General features: G+C 46.0%; 3 protein-coding genes and 1 non-coding gene across 4 annotated transcripts; 1 reads left to right on the forward strand and 3 right to left on the reverse strand.

The window, feature by feature from the left end:
• Window positions 1-1,152: 1,152 nt before the first annotated feature.
• Window positions 1,153-2,853, reverse strand: LOC119944103 (olfactory receptor 5A2-like). The gene is made up of 2 exons (XM_038765324.1): window positions 1,927-2,853; window positions 1,153-1,224 (listed from the first exon to the last, which is right to left on the reverse strand). Exons 1-2 carry the CDS (start codon window positions 2,851-2,853, stop codon window positions 1,153-1,155), a joined length of 999 nt encoding a protein of 332 aa, XP_038621252.1.
• A 3,613-nt stretch (window positions 2,854-6,466) lies between these two features.
• LOC119944104 (olfactory receptor 5A2-like) lies at window positions 6,467-14,229 on the reverse strand. Its single transcript, XM_038765325.1, has 6 exons — window positions 13,303-14,229; window positions 11,130-11,391; window positions 10,391-10,465; window positions 10,213-10,304; window positions 7,741-7,810; window positions 6,467-6,567 (listed from the first exon to the last, which is right to left on the reverse strand). The coding sequence occupies exons 1-6, from the start codon at window positions 14,227-14,229 to the stop codon at window positions 6,467-6,469; spliced, it is 1,527 nt and encodes a 508-aa protein (XP_038621253.1).
• Window positions 14,230-14,663: 434 nt separating this feature from the next.
• Window positions 14,664-21,139, reverse strand: LOC119944105 (olfactory receptor 5A2-like). Its single transcript, XM_038765326.1, has 4 exons — window positions 20,213-21,139; window positions 18,200-18,374; window positions 17,181-17,285; window positions 14,664-14,683 (listed from the first exon to the last, which is right to left on the reverse strand). The coding sequence occupies exons 1-4, from the start codon at window positions 21,137-21,139 to the stop codon at window positions 14,664-14,666; spliced, it is 1,227 nt and encodes a 408-aa protein (XP_038621254.1).
• Window positions 15,998-16,132, forward strand: LOC119944357. The gene has a single exon (XR_005455845.1). It is a non-coding gene; the product is annotated as a small nucleolar RNA SNORA7 (small nucleolar RNA).
• Window position 21,140: the final 1 nt, after the last annotated feature.

Raw genomic sequence — 21,140 nt, forward strand, 5'->3', positions numbered from 1 at the left:
CTTTCCCAAATGTTTAGTACATTTCTCTGCACTCAAATGCTCAATGAATACCATTCATTGATTTGGGGCCTTGTAGAAGGTCAGATATACGCTTAGAACAGTGCTTTGCACATAGTAAGCGCTCAATAAATGTCATTATTATTATTACTATGATGTCAGTTTCATTGTCTTCAAAAGGTGATTCACGGGCAAAATGGGTTGAGGAAGTAATGCAACATTTACAAAGTGTCCCAGGAAGTCTAGACTTTCTTTAAGGTGGTGATCAAGTTGACGGAGGAAGATGCTTCAATGGCTGATCAAAGTGGTGTGAGAGAATAAAACGTAGTTCTTCAGGAGGGGGATTCATTTGGTGTATTGAGCCCTTATCGATTCCTTTCCCCCTCACCTTGTTCCAGGCAGTGCTGTGAGGAACAGCCTTAGGGATGGTGTTGAAGAGCTGTTCTCTGTCCCCACTGAGTTGGGATTTCCTGACTGTGGCATGTTAAACCCTGGAAAGATGTAGTGGTGAAGGTCAGATTAGAATCCACGGCCTTCTGACAGCTGGGCCTGTGTTGTATCCATTACACTAATCAGGTCCCGACGGGGTGGGGGTGAGAAGATGATCACTTCCCATAGGTAAACAACTCTGCTTGTGGCAATAAGGGGGCACAACACAGTTAATCAGGTTGGACCCAATCCGTGTCTACATTGGACTCACAGTCTTATTCCTCATTTTACAGATGAGGTAACTGAAGGCCAGAGAAGTTTAAGTGATTTGCTCAAGCTCTCACAGCAGACAAGTGGCAGAGCCAGGATTCAAACCCAGATCTTTCTGACCTCTAGGCTCCTGCTCAATCCACTAGGCCTACCTGCTTACGATTAGTGGGTCATTGTCCACCTTGAAAGGCCAGCCCTGCCCTACTGGAAAAGGTTTCATAGGATCATAACTCTGTACCCTTTGAGCATCTGGCAATCACCCCACCATTAGCCACCGTACTTACGTACATATCCGTAGTATATTTATTTCTATTAATATCTGTCTCCCCCTCTAGGATTCAAGCTGTTTGTGTGCAGGGAACATGTCTACCAACTCTATTCAATTATACTCTGCCAAGTGCTTAGTACAGTGCTTTACAAGGAATAAGTGCTTAATAAATACCATTGATTGATTGATTAATCGGTAATATCGGTGAGAGACCCTGCTTTGTCTTGCTCCTTTTGACTCTTTGACATGAGGTCTTCAGTCTTTGAATTTTGGGTCAAATTCGGTGTCTCATTTAAAAAACCACCCAACAGCAGCAATAATAATAATTACGGTAGTATTTGCTAAATGCTTATTATATATCAAATATTTTGCCAAGCACAGGGAGATACAGTACCATCATATCAGACACAGTCACATGGGGCTCACAGTCTAAGGGGGAAAGAACAAAAATTAAACTTTGTACATGGCCAAGAAATGCATTTTGACTTCTTACACAATAAAGTCAAAAACCACCTTATGTCAAACAGTGAATATATAACCCATGTCTGTTGAGATGGGAGAGTTGAGAAGAAAATAAATATTGTCATTAATCCAGATAGCTGTCCCTGGGTGACTATGCAGAAAGCATAATAACAGTCGTGGTCTCTGTTAAGTGCTTACTATGTACCAAGCACTGGGTATAGATATAGATGGAACACAGTCCCACATGGGGTTCACAATATAAATAGGAAGCAGAACAGGTATTGACTCTTCAGTTTACAGATGAGGAAACTGAGGCACAGAGAAGTTCGGTGACTTGCCCAAAGTCACACGACAGACAAGCAGCAGAGCCGGGATTAGGACCCACGTCTTCCGACTCCCGGGCCTGTGCTCTTTCTCCTAGGCCAGCCTGCTTCTCAGCTGGCTCCGACCCAGGCTTCTCTTAAGCTTCAAAAGGGTGAATGGCACTGAAAGAGCACTACCTTTTTCTCCTTGACTCGCTTCAAGGTGTCCAGAATCTCTCTGTTCCTCAGACTGTAGATAAGCGGGTTCAGCATGGGGATCAACAGCGTGTAGAAGAGCGACACCACCTTGTCCCGGTTCTCGGAGTAGCTGGAGTTTAGACGCATGTACACAAAGAAACCGGAACCATAATAGAGGATCACGGTGGTCAGGTGAGAGGCACAGGTGGCGAAAGTCTTGGACCTGCCTCTCGCCGAGCGGATCATCAGAACAGCCACAGTGATATAACCGTAGGACAGGAGGACCACAAGCACGGATATCATTCCAATGATCACTCCCACAACGAAGACCACAACTTGGGTGGTGGAAGTGTCAGAACAGGACAGAGCCAGCAGAGGAAGGAGGTCACAGAAGAAGTGATGGACAACGTTGGGGCCACAGAAGTCCTGCCGGTACAATAAGCCCGTTTGAGTCAGGCCACTGAGGAATCCCCCCATATAGGCCGCAACCACCATTTTTCTACAGAGGGAGGGAGACATGACGGTCGTGTACAGCAGTGGGGTACAGATGGCTGCATAACGATCATACGCCATGGCAGCCAGGATACAACATTCAGTCAGCCCAAACCCACTGAAGAAACAATACTGAGTGACACAGCCCAGGAAGGAAATGGTCCTCTGCTCCTTGAAGAAGTCTGAGAGCATCTTGGGGATGACAGTAGATGAGAAACCCATGTCTATGAAGGACAAATGACGGAGGAAGAAATACATGGGGATGTGGAGATGTGGGGAGACCTTGATCAGGCTGCTGAGCCCCAGGTTCCAGGTGAGAGTCACAAGGTAGATGGCTAAGAACAACACAAAGAGGAAAATCTTGAGCTCTGGATGGTCTGAGAATCCCAGGAGGATGAACTCGGTAACCACCGTGGTGTTTCTTCCCCGAGACATTCACCCACTACCCAGTCTTCCAAGGTCAAGAAGAGAAATACCTGGAGAACGATTCAAACTAGAATCATAGTTGTTCACAGTCAATGACAGATCAATATTCCTCTAGACTGGAACCTCCTTGGGGGCAGGGAGCATATCTACCAACTCTCTTATTGACTCAGTAGAAAGAGCACGGCTTGGGAGTCAGAAGTCATGGGTTCAAATTCCAGCTCTACCAATTGTTGGCTGTGTGACTTTGGGCAAGTCACTTAACTTCTCTCGGCCTCAGTTACCTCATCTGTCAAATGGGGATTGAGAATGTCAGCCCCCTGTTGGACAACCTGATCACCTTGTAACCTCCCCAGGGTTTAGAACAGTGCTTTGCACCTAGTAAGCGCTTAATAAATGCCTTCATTATCATTATCATTATTACTCTCCCAAGTACTTAGTACATTGCTCTGCACACAGGAAGGGCTCAATAAATACGATTGTTTGACTCTTTTTAATACTGTGTGATTAGGTACTTCCTGAGAGAAGGGTGAAAGGGGTAACTGGGTTTGGTCCAAATGCTTCCAGCTATAATATTCAGGAGCCTTGGTTGACAGATTAAAAGAGGAATTGAAACATTATCTTGGAAGAACTGTCCTCTTGGGAAAGATTTCTGGATCCCAGCTCCATGAGATTTCCTCATGATCCAGGAGTAGCTACCCTCCCAAGTCCCAGCCAACATCAGGTAAGCCCCTGAGCCTAGCACCTCTGCCTCTCTCTGGATCAAAGGGAGAAGCATCAAGGTACAGCTTTCCCTGGGGATCCAGAGGTAAGGTCCTGGTGTCTCTTGAAAGCCTAGGGAAGAATCCAGGTTGGCACCAGATTACTGCTCTCAACTCTACCCTCTCTACTCAACTCAACTCGCTTGGTCCCCTTTCCCTTCACCGCTCTCGCGCCACTAACCCACAGCCTTTCATTCATTCAATCATATTTATTGAGTGGTTACTGTGTGCAGAGCACTGTACTAAGCTCTTGGGAAGTACAAGTTGGCAACACATAGAGACGGTCCCTACCCACCTTGTATCACTGCCACTGTCCACCTCCTTCGATCTTATGCTCGAGCTGCTGAACGCTGCTGGCGAAAGTCTAAACACCAAGCCAACCTTGTTCAAGTTTATCCTCTCCTGCCTTAACTCCGCCCTCTCCTCTGCCAGGCAAAACTATTTCTCCTCCCTTATTGACACCCATGCCCATCATTCCCGTCAGCTCTTCTGTACATTTAACTCCCTTCTCAGGCCCCCTGTTCCTCCCCCTCCTCCATCCCTCACCCCCAAAGATCTGACCTCCTACTTCATTGGTAAAATGAACTCCATCAAGTTTGAGCTCCCCAAAGTGACTCCTTCCCCTTCTCTAACCCCCTGCTTTCAACCCTCTCTGCTACTCTCCCATCCTTCCCAGCAGTATCTTCTGATGAGATCTCCTCCCTCCTCTCAAGTTTTACTCCAGCCACCTGTGCTTCTGACCCCATTCCCTCTCATCTTATGAAATCTCTTGCCCCTTCCCACCTCCCCTCCTTAACTTCCATCTTCAACTTCCCACTCTCCACTGGTTCCTTCCCCTCTGCCTTCAAACATGCCTCTCTTGACCCCATCTCCCCTTCTAGTCATCACCGTATCTCCCTCCTACCATTCCTTTCCAAACTCTTTGAACGAGTCATCTACACCCTCTGCCTCGATTTCCTCAATGCCAACTCTCTCCTCGACCCCCTCCAATCTGGCTTCCATCCCCTACATTCCACCGAAACTGCCCTCTCAAAGGTCACCAATGACCGCCTTCTTGCCAAATCCAAAGGCTCCTACTCTATCCTAATCCTCCTCGACCTCTCAGCTGCCTTCGACACTGTGGACCCCCCCCTCCCTCCACCTTCTCCTCAACACATTATCCAACCTTGGCTTCACAGACTCTGTCCTCTCCTGGTTCTCCAATTATCTCTCCAGCCATTCATTTTCAGTCTCCTTTGTGGGCTCTTCCTCCCCCTGCCATCCCTACCATCCCTAGAGAAGCAACGTTGCTCAGTGGAAAGTGCACAGGCTTTGGAGTCAGAGGTCATGGGTTCAAATCCTGGGTCTGCCAATTGCCAGCTGTGTGACTTTGGGCAAGTCACTTTACTTCTCTGGGCCTCAGTTACCTCATTTGTAAAATGGGGATTAAGACTGTGAGCCCCCTGTGGGACAACCTGGTCATCTTGTAACCTCCCCAGCACTTAGAACAGTGCTTTGCACATAGTAAGTGCTTAATAAATGCTATTATTATTATTATCCCTTTACTGTAGGGGTTCCTCAAGGGTCAGTTCTTGGTCCCCTTCTGTTCTCTATCTACACTCACTCCCTTGGTGAACTTATTTGCTCCCACGGCTTCAACTATCATCTCTACGCTGATGACACCCAAATCTACATCTCTGCCCCTGCTCTCTCTCCCTCCCTCCAGGCTCGTGTCTCCTCCTGCCTTCGGGACATATCCATCTGGATACCTGCTCGCCATCTAAAAATCAATATGTCCACGACTGAACTCCCTATCTTCCCTCCCAAACCCTGCCCTCTCCCGGACTTTCCCATCACTGTAGATGGCACTATCATCCTTCCCATCTCACAAGCCCGCAACCTTGGTGTCATCCTCGACACCGCTCTCTCGTTCACCCCTCACATCCAATCCGTCACAAAATCTGCAGGTCTCACCTCCACAACATCCCCAAGATCTGCCCTTTCCTCTCCATCCATACCGCTACCTTGCTGGTTCAGTCTCTCATCTTATCCCGACTGGCTCACTGCATCAGCCTCCTCTCCAATCTCCCCTCCTCCTGTCTCTCCCCACTTCAGTCTATACTTCACGCTGCTGCCCGGATCATCTTTGTGCAGAAATGCTCTGGGCATGTCACTCCCCTCCTCAAAATTCTCTAGTGGCTGCCTATCAACCTATGCATCAAGCAAAAACTCCTCACTCTTGGCTTCAAGGCTGTCCATCCCCTCACCCCCTCCTACCTCACCTCCCTTCGCTTCTTCTCCAGCCCAGCCCGCACCCTCCGCTCCTCTGCTGCTAACCTCCTCACTGTACCTTGTTCTCGCCGGTCCGACCGTCGACCCCCGGCCCACATCCTCCCCCTGGCCTGGAATGCCCTCCCTCCACACATCCGCCAAGCTAGCTCTCTTCCTCCTTTCAAAGCCCTACTGGGAGCTCACCTCCTCCAAGAGGCCCTCCCAGACTGAGCCCCATTTTTCCTCTCCTCCTCTCCATCTCACCTGCCCTACCTCCTTTCCCTCCCCACAGCACCTATGTATATGTTTGTACAGATTTATTTCTCTATTTATTTTCCTTGTACATATTTACTATTCTATTTATTTTATTGTGTATATAGCTATAATTCTATTTATCCTGATGATATTGACACCTGTCTACTTGTTTTGTCTTTTTGTTTGTCTCCCCCTTCTAGACTGTGAGCCCGTTGTTGGGTAGGGACTGTCTCTATATGTTGCCAACTTGTACTTCCCAAGTGCTTAGTACAGAGCTCTGCACACAGTAAACACTCAATAAATATGATTGAATGAATGAATGAATGAGTTTTGTAATCAACTGCCCAACTTATGTCAGGCTACTTTAGAGAGCTGGTGGTGATTTCAAAAACTCCCATTTTGGTTTCAAGAAACTCTCCTGCTGCGTCCAGGAGTTGGCATTCCCTAGTTTGAAGGCTTGCTGGAAGTTAAACCCTTATCTCAATGGAAAATGTTTGAAATCACTTAGGAAGCCTGACTTCAGGAAGACTTTGATTATAAACCCCTTTAGGGCCAGGATCAGTCTCTTTTACTCCTACTGGATGTTCCCAAACACCTAGAAAAGTGCTACACTCACAGTAGGAGATCAATAAATGTTGTTACTGGTGATGATAATGATGATGTGATGATGACAACTAGATTAGGCGTAGTTTGATTCCAAGAAGGGTAGAATGCAAAATGTCACTCTGAAAGAAATGTAAAAGGACCTTTGGATGGATAATTCAGATTTCTTGAGATGATCAGTGTACATAAGGCAAATAACTATTCATTTATGTTAATGGTTGTCTCCCTCTCTAGAATATAAGCTTGCTGAGGCCAGGAACTGTTGTACTGTTCTCTCCCTAGTACTTAGTACAGTGCTTCACACATACCAAGCCCTCAATAAATACTGTTAATTAACTAACTGAAGATGTCAGAAAGGCTGTCTTGCCTTTGGAAAAACAGTGTTCATTCAGATTGTTTGATGTTGCAGAGTATTTAACTATGCCTTTAACTTAGCTCAAATAAATGATCTGGAACTCACTTCTGATTCTTAGTGGCACTTCATTTTATCTGTTCTGCTATCTTGACAGCAATGATAGGTCAGAAAAGCTTTTTCCAATGCAATTCAACTTCTGGGCTAAGAATGGAAGGAGGGAAGATAACTTTTCCTCCTTTTAGATGTAGTTTATTGTATCATGTTAGTCTGCACCTTGACTGGAAGTATCTTCGAGTGATATTGTGGGATAGATTAAACGAGAGCAGATAGTTTTCATTTGAAAATATAGAGTGTGCCTGGGGGCTGGAGGGTATTCAGTATTTTTGTAGAGAGAGAGAAAGTGAGAGAGAGAGAGAGAAGGAAACAGAGACAGAGAGAGGTGGTGGGGAAACTCTGCATTCCAGCATCAAACCCAGTGTTTGCTGGTTGCCAGAAGATTCAAATGTGAGAGGGCAAGAGGAAAGCAGGGGTCCAGGCAGGAGGGGGAGAAAGTAAACTAGGGAACAGATGCTCCTCTGCTTCCAACAAGCCCAGGCAAAAATTGGGCCTCATACATGCATGTTTATAGAAAACGTTTTGAGATAAAAGGCCTTAGCCCATTCCACTCTGGCTCACCATCCATTGTCATAGTGGGTCCAGTGGAACTCAGACAGAGCAGGACACTGTCAAGGATACTTTCATGCACCTAAGAGGAAGCAGGGGTTCCCAGACCAACTGTTTCAAACCATTGGCTCCCCTCATAACCTTGGCCAAATCATCCTGTTTTCTTAGCTCTCAGAATTCCTGTCTTGAAAATGGTCATAATTTAAAAAATGACATTTCCATACAGAGCTAAAGAGATACTTAGATTTAACTTCTCTGTGCTTCAGTTTCCTCATCTTTAAATGGGGATTCGACTGTGAGCCCCATGTAGGATACGAACTGTTCAACCAGTTTGACTTGCATATAGATTAACACTTGGTACAACGTTTGGCACATAAGACATATGTAGTTACATTTCTTGAGTGCTTACTGTGTGCAGAGTATTGTTTTAAGCTCTTGAGAGAGTACAAGATAACAGTATAACAGAGTTCATAGACACATTCCCTGCCCACAGTGAACTTAACTAATATTATTATTATTTCCTGGGGTTGGGGGAATAAAGGGTTTCATGATAGTTTGATGCAATAGGTTTGAGAAATGGCTTGGAGAGGAAAAGTAAAGCAGTTGGGCTCACCCAGTTACCTGCTGGGCAGCGCCATTCTCTTACCTCACCATTGTCTTCAGTTGGAGGAAGAGAAGAAGGAAAAAGAAGAGGTGGTGAAGGAGGATGATGAGAAGAATGAGGAGAATGAGGAGAAGGATTGTGGTGCCTCCTTAGTTCACAAATCTTCACCCACACCCCTAGAGACCTCGTCTGAGCCAAGGTGGCCTCTCATTCTCACGTTGGGAAACCGATGATAAATGAGGAGAGTGGGTCTTCACAAGAGTTCTTCTCTGTGGTTGTCAAAGTGGCCATAAAGGCTATGGCAGAAGGATGGTTCTAAAGTGTCAAGATTTAGCTACCCTTCTCCTCTGAGATTTCTCTGTCCCTCCCTTATGGGTCCAAGACCAGGAGAAAACAGGTCATTAGAATTATCTCTTTTCACGTGTTAATTATTCTCAGTGGAGAGTGGAGAGTTTTAGGGGCTTTTCCCATTGGGCCAGTTACTTCTAACTCCAAGTTTTTGCTTCTGTGAACTAGATTCAAATGGGGCTTCATTTGTGGGTCGTGTGACATGGTCAGTGCTTAATTTAGGGCAACATTTGCCCTGGAACCTCTAGACTTATTTCAATTATGGAAGTAGAACGTGAATATCTTAGTTTTTGTAAGCATCCAACACAATACAATGCAGTACTGCCCAAGTAGGTGGTTCTTTCAAATGTCTGACTGTGTGTGGGTATAATATATATTTATATATTATATATATCATATATCTTTTTTATATTCAAAGACCATTGACAGTGGTATTCTACTCTCAATGAATATGTCACTGGATATGCAATATTGTTGTCATCAGTAATAGTATTTATTCACTGTCTACTTGCTAGGGTAGGGACACCTCTCAGGGTTGCATCTAGAGAGTTTAAGTACTCTACCAGTCTCAACTACAGGAGGGAGAGTCAAGCAGGCATATCTATTCTATTCCTAGCTTGGGCAGGGGCTAGTGAGTGAAACACATTCTGCTACAAGTCAAAACTCATATGTGCTGGGCAGTAGCAGCAGGGGAGAGAGTTGAGGTCATAGACTCAGGTTTAGGCATAGACGCAGGTTTATGGCATGGAAGGAGGCAATGGTAAACCTCTTCTGCATTTTTACCATGAACGCCCTATGGATCCATGACCAGGGTGATTGTAAATAGAGGTGGGACATTCTGGGACAGATGCGTCCATGGCATCACTTTAGGTCTGGCACGACTTGGCAGCATAAGACAACAACAGCAACTTGCTAGGGGCACAGTATCAGGCACTTGGGAAATACAGAATAACAAAGTAGCGCAGTCCCTGCCCTCAAGGAGCTTACACTTACAAAGGGTTCTGGAGTTTACATAAAAATTGTTGCAACTGGAATTGTCAAAATACATTTTTAAAATGAAAAAATATATACACACCAGGGATAAGGAGGGTATAAAGAAGTAGACTGTGAGGTTCTATTTTTAAAAGAGAGTATTTGTTAAGTGATTGTTGTCCGTCTCTCCCTTCAAGACTGTGAGCCCGTTGTTGGGTAGGGACTGTCTCTATTTGTTGCCGACTTATACTTCCCAAGCGCTTAGTAGAGTGCTCTGCACACAGTAAGCGCTCAATAAATATGATTGAATGAATGAATGAATGAAGTGTGCTGGTCACTGTACTAAGCACTGGAGTAGATACAAGTTAATCAGGTTAGACATGATCCTTGTCCCATAAAGTATGCAGAGTCTTAATCCCCATTTGACAGATGAGGTAGTTGTGGTCTTGGATTTAGGATGGCTGCCACTAAATCGAACACCGAAAGGAGGGGTTTTGCCTGTGGGCACTCAGATCCAGGTGCAGAAGAATGAAACAAATGGACACACCAAGCCTTCCTACAAAAGCTATGGCTTTAATGCATAAATTGACAAACGTTATGGCTCCAATGCACAAAACATTCACAAATCCCGAACAAAAGTTATTACATCTCCCTAGAGTCCCACGAACAAAGTTATTACATCCCCTAGGGGCCCAACATCTCGCCCAGATGCAGGGTGGTTTGCATGCACGTACCTACCTCTATCCCAGATGAACAGGCCCTTGATCCCTTTTTCCTCTCTAGTAGTCAGCCAGTTGTTTACGGAGCCACAGACTGGGCATCCCAGGGTAATCCAAGCTCATTGCGAACTGTCTTAACCGCCCCTCTGGGTTGCAAGGGGCAGCAGCTTTCCCATGGATTGAATTATGGGGGAGAGTGGATCTGGAAGCTGGGCGTCCATAATCCACTGACAAACAGGGCGAGCATAGCATATCACTGCCATTTTCTGGAAAAGATTATCTAGCTGTCGAGCAGATATCAAGCTTCTTCTGCCCGGGCCCTAGTCGACACAGAAATGTTTTGTGGAAAAGGCAGGAAGGGAGGATTTCGGGGAATTTGGGCAAGGTGTTTAGATCCTGTCAAGTGCAACCTTGGGCCATATCTACAAACCTTGGCCTTCTTCCCATGAACTACAAGTCATTCATTGTACAAAACATTTCCCCGTACTTAAACAAGTAAGAGCATGTAACAATTCCCAGAAAGCATGAGAAGGCGGGTCTCCCCAAAATGGAGTCGGTTTGGTTGGCTCAGGTAGGGCGACCGAGGACGTACCTAGTGCCGCTATCACACTTGCCCAAGGTCAAAGAGAAGGCAAGTGGCAGAGGCCAGATTAGAGTACACGGCCTTCTGACTGCAAGGACTGTGTTCTATCTGATACACTAATCAGGTCCCAATGGGGTGTGGGGGAGAAGGTGATCACTCCCCATAGGTAACCAACTCTGCTCATGGCAATAAGGGGCACAGCACTCCTGAGGATTGGCATAGCACCCAGGAGTGGAAGAGCCACAGCTGACGGATAAACAGACCACCCCCACCGCGACCCCCTGGTCACCTCCCGTGACCAGTTGAAACTTCAGAACGCTATCCAGCCTGCTCCACTGAGGCAGGGTCCCTGAGAAGTTCAGGCCAATCCCAATTTCCTTAGTGTTCTTGTGGTGTGAGGGATTGATGTGTTTCCCGCCATGTTTCAAGTTGGTTGCCTATTGAGGGTTGCAACGGGAAATGAGAATAGCAGAAGCATGGGTGCAGTGAATCTCTCCCAGCTGTGCTCTGCCGAGAAGTTGCCTAACTAGAGCATGCTGGGGTCAGCTCCCTAGGGTGGATCCAGGAGGGACCACCAAGGCTGGAGAAAAATCAACACTGCCTCCACTCCCCAGAGTGTTTTGCTTCACAAAAGATCCTCCTCACATATTGGCCAAATAGGGCCAAACCTGCATGGTCTAAAATATCTGTCAGAAAGAGGGTTGTCAATCAATACGTCAATGGTATTTGTGGAATGCTTACTGTGTGTAGAGCACTGTACTATGTGCTTGGGAGAGTACAATATAACGAAGTGGGTAGACATATTCCCTGCCCACCAGGAGTTGGGTTTTTTTTAATGGTATTTATTAAGTGCTTACTATGTGCCAGGCATTATGCTAAGGACTGGGATAAAACAGGGACGGGATCCAGCCTGATTTGCTTGTATCCACCCCAGCACTTAGTACAGTGAATGGCACATAGTAAGCACTTAACAAATACCATAATTATCATTGTTATTATTATAGGAGTTAATCAGGGTGGCCCCAATCCATGTCCACATTGGACTGACAGTCTTAGTCCTCATTTTACAGATGAGGTAACTGAAGGCCAGAGAAGTTCAGTGACTTACCCAGGCTCACACAGCAGACAAGTGGCAGAGCCAGGATTAGAACCCAGGTCATTCTGACTCCTAGGCTCATGTTCAATCTACTAGGTCGGGCTGCTTATTGTTATTGGGTCATTGTCCACTTTGAAAGGACAGTTCTGCCCTATTGGAAATGGTTTCATAGGATCATAACTGGGATCTGGCTGTACTAATCCACTGTACTAAGTGCTTAATACAGTGCTCTGCACAAAGTAAGCGCTCAATAAATATGATTGAATCTGTACCCTTTGAGCATCTGGCAATCACCCCACCTTTAGCCCCAGTACTTACGTACATATCTGTAGTAGATGTCTTTCTATTCATATCTGTCTCCCCCTCTAGGATTTAAGCTCCTTGTGTGCAGGGAACATGTCTACCAACTCTATTAAGTTGTACTCTGTCAAGTGCTTAGTACAGTGCTCTGCAAAGAATAAGTGCTCAAGAAATACCATTGATTGATTGATTGATAATGTCGGTGAGGGATCCAGCTTTGTCTTGCTTCTTTGGACTATTTGACACGATGTCTTCAAGCTTTAAATTTTGGGTCGAATTCTGTATCTCATTTACAAAACCACCGAACAGCAGCAATAATGATAATTTTTGTGTTATTTGCTGAGTGCTTACTATATTTCAAATATTTTGCCAAACACCCAGGAGATACAATACCATCAGACCAGACACAGTCACATGGGGCTCACAGTTTAGGGGGAAAGAACAAAAAACAAAATTTGTACATGGCCCAGAAATGCATTTCGACTTCTTACCCAATAAAGTCATTAGCCACCTCATGCCAAACAGTGAATATATAACCCATGTCTGTTGAGATGGGAGAGTTGAGAAGAAAATAAATATTTTCATGAATCCAAATAGCTGTTCCTGGGTGATTATGTAGAAAGCGTTATAGTAATCGTGGTCCTTCTTAAGTGCTTACTGTGCGCCAAGCACTGGGGATCGATACTAATGGAAAACATGGGGCTCACAATCTAAATAGGAGGGAGAACAGGTATTAACTCTTCATTTTACAGATGAGGAAACCGAGTCACAAAGAAGTTAGGTGTCTTGCCCAAAATCTCACAACAGACAAGCAGCAGAACTGTGATTACGACCCATGTCTTCTGACTCCTGGGCCTGTGCTTTCTCTTCTAGGCCACCCTGCATCTCAGCTGGCTCCACCACTGACTTCTCCTAAGCTTCAAAAGGTTGAAAGGCACTGAAAGAGCACTACCTTTTTCTCCATCACTCTCTTCAAGGTGTCCAGGATCTCTCTGTTCCTCAGACTGTAGATAAGCGGGTTCAGCATGGGGATCAACACTGAGTAGAACAGTGACACGACCTTGTCCCGGCTCTCGGAGTAGCTGGAGTTTAGGCGCATGTACATGAAAAACCCGGAGCCATAGTAGAGGATCACGGTGGTCAGGTGAGAGGCACAGGTGGTGAAGGTCTTGTACCTGCCTCTCGCTGAGCGGATCATCAGGACAGCCACAGTGATATAACCGTAGGACAGGAGAACCACAAGCACCGACATCATTCCGATGACCACGCCCACAACGAAGATCAGGACTTGGGTGGTGGAAGTGTCAGAGCAGGACAGAGCCAGCAGAGGAAGGAGATCACAGAAGAAGTGATGGATAACGTTTGGCCCGCAGAAGTCCTGCCGGTACAATAAGTGTGTTGCAGTAAGGGAGCTGAGAAATCCCCCCGCGTAGGCCGCAACCACCATCTTTCTACAGAGGGAAGGAGACATGACGGTCGTGTACAGCAGTGGGGTACAGATGGCCGCATAACGATCATACGCCATGGCAGCAAGGAGACAACATTCAGTCAGCCCCAACCCACTGAAGACAAAATACTGAGTGGCACAGCCCAGGAAGGAAATGGTCCTCTGCTCCTTGAAGAAGTCTGAGAGCATCTTGGGGATGACAGAAGAAGAGTAGCACATGTCTATGAAGGACAAATGACGGAGGAAGAAATACATGGGGATGTGGAGATGTGGGGAGACCTTGATCAGGCTGCTGAGCCCCAGGTTCCAGGTGAGAGTCACAAGGTAGATGGCTAAGAACAACACAAAGAGGAAAATCTTGAGCTCTGGATGGTCTGAGAATCCCAGGAGGATGAACTCGGTAACCACCGTGGTGTTTCTTCCCCGAGACATTCACCCGCTACCCGGTCTTCCAAGGTCAAGAAGAGAAACACCTGGAGAGCAGTTCCAACTGGAATCACAGTTGTTCACAGTCAGTGACAGATCAATCTCCCTCTCGACTGGAAGCTCCTTGTGGGCAGGGAGCATATCTACCAACTCTGTTCTATTTTATTCTCCCAAGTATCTCAAAATCAGTGCCCATTCAAAGTCAGGACAGATATGTAAGATGACCTATTCCATTTTATCTTTGAGATAAAAGGCCTTAGCCCATTCCACTTTGCCTCACTATCCACTGTTAGAGTGCATCCAGTGGAACTCAGACAGAGCAGAACCATCTGCCCCTGTCAACAATACTTTCATGCACTTAAGAGGAAGCAGGGGTTCACAGACAAACTATTTTAAGCCATTTGATCCCTTCATAACCTTGGCCAAATCAATTTGCTTTCTTAGCCCTCAGCATTCCCATCTTGAAAATGGCCAAATTTAAAGAATGCCTTCTTATTTCCATACAGAGCTTACTTACATTGAAGTTCTCTTTGCTTCAGGTTCCTCATCATTAAATGGGGATTCAGTAGACTGTGATTCCCGGTTGGACACAAACTATGTTCAGCCTGATTGCTTTCCGTCCAGCTTAGCTCTTAGTACAATGTTTGGCACGTAAGAAGTCCATAGGTCTATTTATTGAGCACTTACTGTGTGCAGAGTACAGTTCTAATCTCTTGAGAGAGTACAAGATTACAGTATAACAGAGCTCATAGATGAGTTCATAGACATTCCCTGCCTGCAGTGAGCTTAACAAATAGTATTGTTATTATTGCTTGGGGTTGGGGGAATAAAGTGCTTCATTATATTTTCATGCAATAGCTTGGAGAAATAGCTTGGAGAGGAAAAATAAAGCACTTGGACTTACCCACTTACTTGCTGGGCAGGGCCGTTCTCTTACCTCACCATTGTCTACAGGCAGATGAGGAAAAGAAGGAAAAAGAGGAGGAGGTGAAGGAGGAAGAGGAGAAGGATGAGGATGAGGAGCAGGAGAAGGATTGTGGGGCCTCCTCAGTTCACGAATCTTCACCCACACCCCAAGAAACCTCATCTGAGCCGAGGTGGCCTCTCTCTCATTCTCATTTTGGGCAACCGATATTAAACGAGGAGAGTGAGTCCTCACAAGAGTTCTTCTCTGTGGTTGTCAAAGTGGCTTAAAGGCTATGGCAGAAGGATGGTTTTAAAGTGTCAAGATTTAGCTACCCTTCTCCTCTGAGATGTCTCTGTCCCTCCCTTATGGGTCCAAGACCAGGAGAAAACAGATCATTAGAATTGTCTCTTTCCATGAGTTAATTATTCTCAGAGGAGGTTGGAGAGTTTGAGGGGTTTTTCCCATTGGGCCAGTTACCCCTAACTCCAGGTTTTTGCTTCTGTGAACTAGATCCAAATGGGGCTTCATCTGTGGGTCGTGTGAGATGGTCAATGCTTAATTTTGGGCAAAATTTGCCCTGGAACCTCTAGTCGTATTTCAATTATGGAAGTAGAGTGTGAATATCTTAGTTTTTATAAGCATCCAATGCAATACAATGCTGTACTGCTTAAGTAGGTGGTTCTTTAGAATGTCTGACTGTGTGTAGGTATAATATATATTAATATATACATATTATGTATCTTTTTTATATTCAAAGAGGTCACCACTGACAGTGGTATTCTACTCTCAATGCATATATCGCTGGATATGCAATATTGTTGCCATCGGTAATAGTGTTGATTCAGTATTTACTTGCTAGGGTAGGGACACCTCTTAAGGTTGCATCTAGAGAGTTTCCAGTATCTACCAGTCTCAACTACGGGAGGTAGAGTCAAGCAGACATACCTATTCCATTCCTAGCGTGGGCAGTGGCTAGCGAGTGGAAGGCAATCTGCTACAAGTCAAAACTCACCTGTGCTGGGCAGTAGTGACAGGGGAGAGAGTTGAGGGCATAGACTCAGGTTTAGGCATAGACTAAGGTTTATGGCATGGAAGGAGGCAGGAGGCAATGGTAAACCTGTTCTGCATTTTTACCAAGAAAGCCCTATGGATCCACTACCAGGGTGATTGCAAATGGAGGCGGGATGTTCTGGGAGAGATGAGTCCATGGCGTCACTTTGGGTTGGGCATGAATTGGCAGCATAAGACAACAACAGCAACTTGCCAGGGTCACTGTACCAGGCACTTTGGAAATACAGAATAACAAAGTAGTGTAGTCCCTGCCCTCAAGGAGCTTACACTTACAAAGGGTTCCAGAGTTTACATAAAAATTGTTGCAACTGGAAGGGTCAAAATACATTTTTAAAATGTAAAAATATCTACACATAAGGGATAAGGAGGGTATAAAGAAGTAGACTGTGTGGTTCTATTTTTAAAAGAGAGTATTTGTTAAGTGATTGTTATGTGCTGGTCACTGTACTAAGCATTGGAGTAGACACAAGTTAATCAGGTTAGACACGGTCCTTGTCCGTACAGTGCTCACAGTCTTAATCCCCACGTGATAGATGAGGTAGCTGTGGTCTTGGATTTAGAATGGCTGCCACTGTCTGTTCTCTGTTCTATTGTACTCTCCCAACACTAAGTACAACGCTCTCCACAGAGTAATTGCTCAATAACTATGATTATTGATTGATTGGTTCTCTATTAATGTTTGTAGGGTGCTTCTGTGCAAAGCTGGGTCTGCTCAAACAGCAGGATGATTATGTTTGTATGGTATTTGTTGAGCACTTACTATGTGCCAGGCCCTGGACTAAGCACTGGGGTGGATACAAGCATCTCGGGTTGAACACAGTCCCTGTCCCATATGGGGCTCACAGTCTCAATCCCCATTTTGCAAATGAGGTAATTGAGGCACAAAGAAGTGAAGTCACTTGCTCATGTACCCCGAAAGGAGGGGTTTTGTCTGTGGGCACACAGATCCAGGTGCAGAAGAATGAACAAATGGACACACCAAGTCTTGCGATGAAAGCTATGGCTTTAATGCATAAACAGATGAAAGCTACGGCTCCAATGCACAAAACAGTCACAAAACCCGAAAAACAGTTATTACATTCCCCTAGAGTCCCACGAACAAGGTTATTACATCCCCTAGGGGCCCAATGTCTCGCCCATCCGCGGGGTGCTTTGCACGCATGTACCGACTAGCCCAGACGAACAGGCCCTTGATCCCTTTTTCCTGTCTAGTACTCAGCCAGTTGTTTACGGAACCACGGACTGGGCATCCCAGGGTAATCCAAGCTCACTCCGAGCTGTCTTAACCTCCCTTCTGGGTAGCAAGGGGCAGCAGCTTTTCAATGGATTGAATTATCGGGGAGAGTGGATCTGGAAGCTGGGCATCCGTAACCCACTGACAAACTGGGCGAGCGTAGTGTGTCACTGCCATTTTCTGGAAAAGATTACCTACCTATTGAGCGGACATTGAGCTTCTCCTGCCTGGGCCCTAGTTGACATAGAAATGTTTTGTGGAAATGGCGGGAAGGGAGGATTTCGGGGAATTTGGGTAAGATGTTTAGATCCTGTCAAGTGCAACCTTGGGCCGTATCTACAAACTGCGGCCTTCTATTCCCGTGAGCTACAAGTCCTTCATTGTACAAAACATTTCCCCGTACTTAAACAAGTAAGAGCATGTAACAATTCCCAGAAAGCACGAGAAGGCGGTCCTCTCCAAAATGGAGTCAGTTTGGTTCGCTCAGGTCAGGTGATGGTTGACATACCTAGTGCCACTATCACACTTGCCCAAGGTCAAAGAGGAGGCAAGTGGCAGAGGCCAGATTAGAGTCCACGACCTTCTGACTGCTAGGACTGTGTTCTATCTGATACACTAAACAGGTCCCAACGGGGTAGAGGGGGAGAAGGTGATCACTCCCCATAGGTAACCAACTCTGCTCATGGCAATAAGGGGGCACAGCACTCCTGAGGATTGGCATAGCACCCAGCGGTGGGAGAGCCACAGCTGACAGATAGACAGACCACCACCACCCCCGACCCCCTGGTCTCTTCCCGTGACCAGTTGAAACTTTGGAACGCTTTTCAGCCTGCTCCACTGAGGCAGGGCCCCTGAGAAGTTCAGGCCAATCCCAATTTCCTTAGTGTTCTTGTGATGTGAGGGATTGATGTGCTTCCCATCATGTTTCGAGTTGGTTGCCTACTGAGTTTTGCAATGGGAGATGAGAATAGCAGAAGCATGGGTGGAGTGAATCTCTCCCAACTGCACTCTGCCGAAAAGGTGCCTAACTAGGGCATACAGGGGTCAGCACCCCAGGGTGGATCCAGGAGGGACCACCGAGGCTGGAGAGAAATCAACAATGCCTCCGCTCCCCAGAGTGTTTTCCTTCACAAAAGTTCCTCCTCACATATTGTTCAATTAGGGCCAAAACTGTGTGGCCTAAAATATCTGTCAGAAAGAGGGTTGTCAATCAATCCATCAGTGGTATTTGTGGAACTCTTACTGTGTGCAGAGCATTGTACTATGTGCTTGGAAGAGTACAATATAACGAAGTGGGTAGACATATTCCCTGCCCACCAGGAGTTGTTTTTTTTTTTAAACAATATTTATTAAGTGCTTACTATGTGCCAGGCATTATGCTAAGGACTGGGGTAGGACAGGGACTGGATCCAGCCTGATTTGCTTGTATCCACCCCAGCACTTAGTACAGTGCCTGGCACATAGTAAACACTTAACAAATACCATAATTATCATTATTATTATTATAGGAGTTAATCAGGGTGGCCCCAATCCATGTCCACATTGGACTGACAATCTTAATCCTCCTTTTACAGATGAGGTAACCGAAGGCCAGAGAAGTTAAGTGATTTGCCCAAGCTCACACAGCAGACAAGTGGCAGAGCCAGGATTAGAACCCAAGTCCTTCTGACTCCTAGGCTCCTGTTCAATCCTCTAGGTCATGCTGCTTATGGTTAGTGGGTCATCGTCCACCTTGAAAGGCCAGCCCTGCCCTATTGGAAATGGTTTCATAGGATCATAACTGGGATCTGTACCCTTTGAGCATCTGGCAATCACCCCACCCTTAGCCCCAGTACTTACGTACATTTCCGTAGTAGATTTCTTTCTGTTCATATCTGTCTCCCCCTCTAGGATTTAAACTCTTTGTGTGCAGGGAACATGTCTACCTACTCTATTCAGTTGTACTCTGTCAAGAGCTTAGTACAGTGCTCTGCAAAGAATAAGTGCCCAAGAAATACCATTGATTGATTGATTGATTGATAATGTCAGTGAGGGACCCTGCTTTGTCTTGCTTCTTTGGACTATTTGACACGATGTCTTCAGGCTTTGAATCGTGGGTCGAATTCGGTATCTCATTTAAAAAACCACCCAACAGCAGCAATAGTAATCATTGTTGTGGTATTTGCTAAGTGCTTACTATATTTCAAATATTTTGCCAAACACTGAGGAGATATAATACCATCAGATCAGACAGAGTCACATGGGGCTCACAGTTTAGGGGGAAAGAGCAAAAAATAAAATTTGTACATGGCCCAGAAATGCATTTCGACTTCTTACCCAATAAAGTCAATAGCCACCTCATGCCAAACAGTGAATATATAACCCATGTCTGTTGAGATGGGAGAGTTGAGAAGAAAATAAATATTTTCATGAATCCAAATAGCTGTCCCTGGGTGATTCTGCAGAAAGCCTAATAATAATCGTGATCTTTCTTAGGTGCTTACGATGTGCCAAACACTAGGGATAGATACAGGTGGAACACAGACCCATATGAGGCTCACAATCTAAATAGGAGGGAGAACAGGTACTGACTCTTTATTTTACTGATGAGGAAACCAAGGCACAGAGAAGTTAGGTGACTTGCCCAAAGTCACACAACGGATTAGGGATTAGGACCCATGTCTTCTGACTCCCGGGCTTTTGCTCTTTCTACCAGGCCAGCCTGCTTTTCAGCTGGCTCCAACCCAGGCTTTTCTTAGGCTTCAAAAAGGTGAAAGGCATTGAATGAGCACCACTACCATTTTCTCCTTCAGTCTCTTCAAGGTGTCCAGAATCTCTCTGTTCCTCAGACTGTAGATAAGCGGGTTCAGCATGGGGATCAACACCGAGTAGAACAGCGACACCACCTTGTCCCGGCTCTCGGAGTAGCTGGAGTCTAAACGCATGTACACGAAAAACCCGGAGCCATAGAAGAGTATCACGGTCGTCAGGTGAGAGGCACAGGTGGCGAAGGTCTTGTACCTGCCTCTTGCCGAGCGGATCATCAGGACAGCCACAGTGATATAACCGTAGGACAGGAGGACCACAAGCACGGATATCATTCCAATGATCACGCCCACAACGAAGACCACGACCTGGGTGGTGGAAGTGTCAGAACAGGACAGAGCCAGCAGAGGACGGAGGTCACAGAAGAAGTGATGGATAACATTTGATCCGCAGAAGTCCTGTTGGTACAATAAGCCCATTTGAGTCAGGCCGCTGAGGAATCCCCCTGTATAGGCCGCAACCACCATTTTCCTACAGAGGGAGGGAGACATGATGGCCGTGTACAGCAGTGGGGTACAGATGGCCGCATAACGATCATACGCCATGGCAGCCAGGATACAACATTCAGTCAGCCCAAACCCACTGAAGAAAAAATACTGAGTGACACAGCCCAGGAACGAAATGGTCCTCTGCTCCTTGAAGAAGTCTGAGAGCATCTTGGGGATGACAGAAGAAGAGAAGCCCATGTCTGTGAAGGACAAATGACGGAGGAAGAAATACATGGGGATGTGGAGATGTGGGGAGACCTTGATCAGGCTGCTGAGCCCCAGGTTCCACGTGAGAGTCACAAGGTAGATGGCTAAGAACAACACAAAGAGGAAAATCTTGAGCTCTGGATGGTCTGAGAATCCCAGGAGGATGAACTCGGTAACCACCGTGGTGTTTCTTCCCCGAGACATT

This window comes from Tachyglossus aculeatus, chromosome 22 (genome assembly GCF_015852505.1).
Source record: "Tachyglossus aculeatus isolate mTacAcu1 chromosome 22, mTacAcu1.pri, whole genome shotgun sequence".
NCBI classification, from domain to species: domain Eukaryota; kingdom Metazoa; phylum Chordata; class Mammalia; order Monotremata; family Tachyglossidae; genus Tachyglossus; species Tachyglossus aculeatus.

Coding starts and splice junctions, on each gene's coding strand:
- LOC119944103 (XM_038765324.1), bottom strand. CDS start 2,853: ATGTCTCGGGGAAGAAACACCACGGTGGTTACCGAGTTCATCCTCCTG. Junction 1,225..1,926: donor AGCGAGTCAAGGAGAAAAAG/GTAGTGCTCTTT, acceptor CAAAATTCAAAG/ACTGAAGACCTCATGTCAAA.
- LOC119944104 (XM_038765325.1), bottom strand. CDS start 14,229: ATGTCTCGGGGAAGAAACACCACGGTGGTTACCGAGTTCATCCTCCTG. Junction 10,466..11,129: donor CCCTTATTGCCATGAGCAGA/GTTGGTTACCTA, acceptor TGGGATGCCCAG/TCTGTGGCTCCGTAAACAAC. Junction 6,568..7,740: donor ACCCACTATGACAATGGATG/GTGAGCCAGAGT, acceptor TTTAACTTCCAG/CAAGCCTTCAAACTAGGGAA.
- LOC119944105 (XM_038765326.1), bottom strand. CDS start 21,139: ATGTCTCGGGGAAGAAACACCACGGTGGTTACCGAGTTCATCCTCCTG. Junction 18,375..20,212: donor AGAGACTGAAGGAGAAAATG/GTAGTGGTGCTC, acceptor AAAACTCAGTAG/GCAACCAACTCGAAACATGA. Junction 14,684..17,180: donor AGCTTTCATCGCAAGACTTG/GTGTGTCCATTT, acceptor GCCATTTTCAAG/ATGGGAATGCTGAGGGCTAA.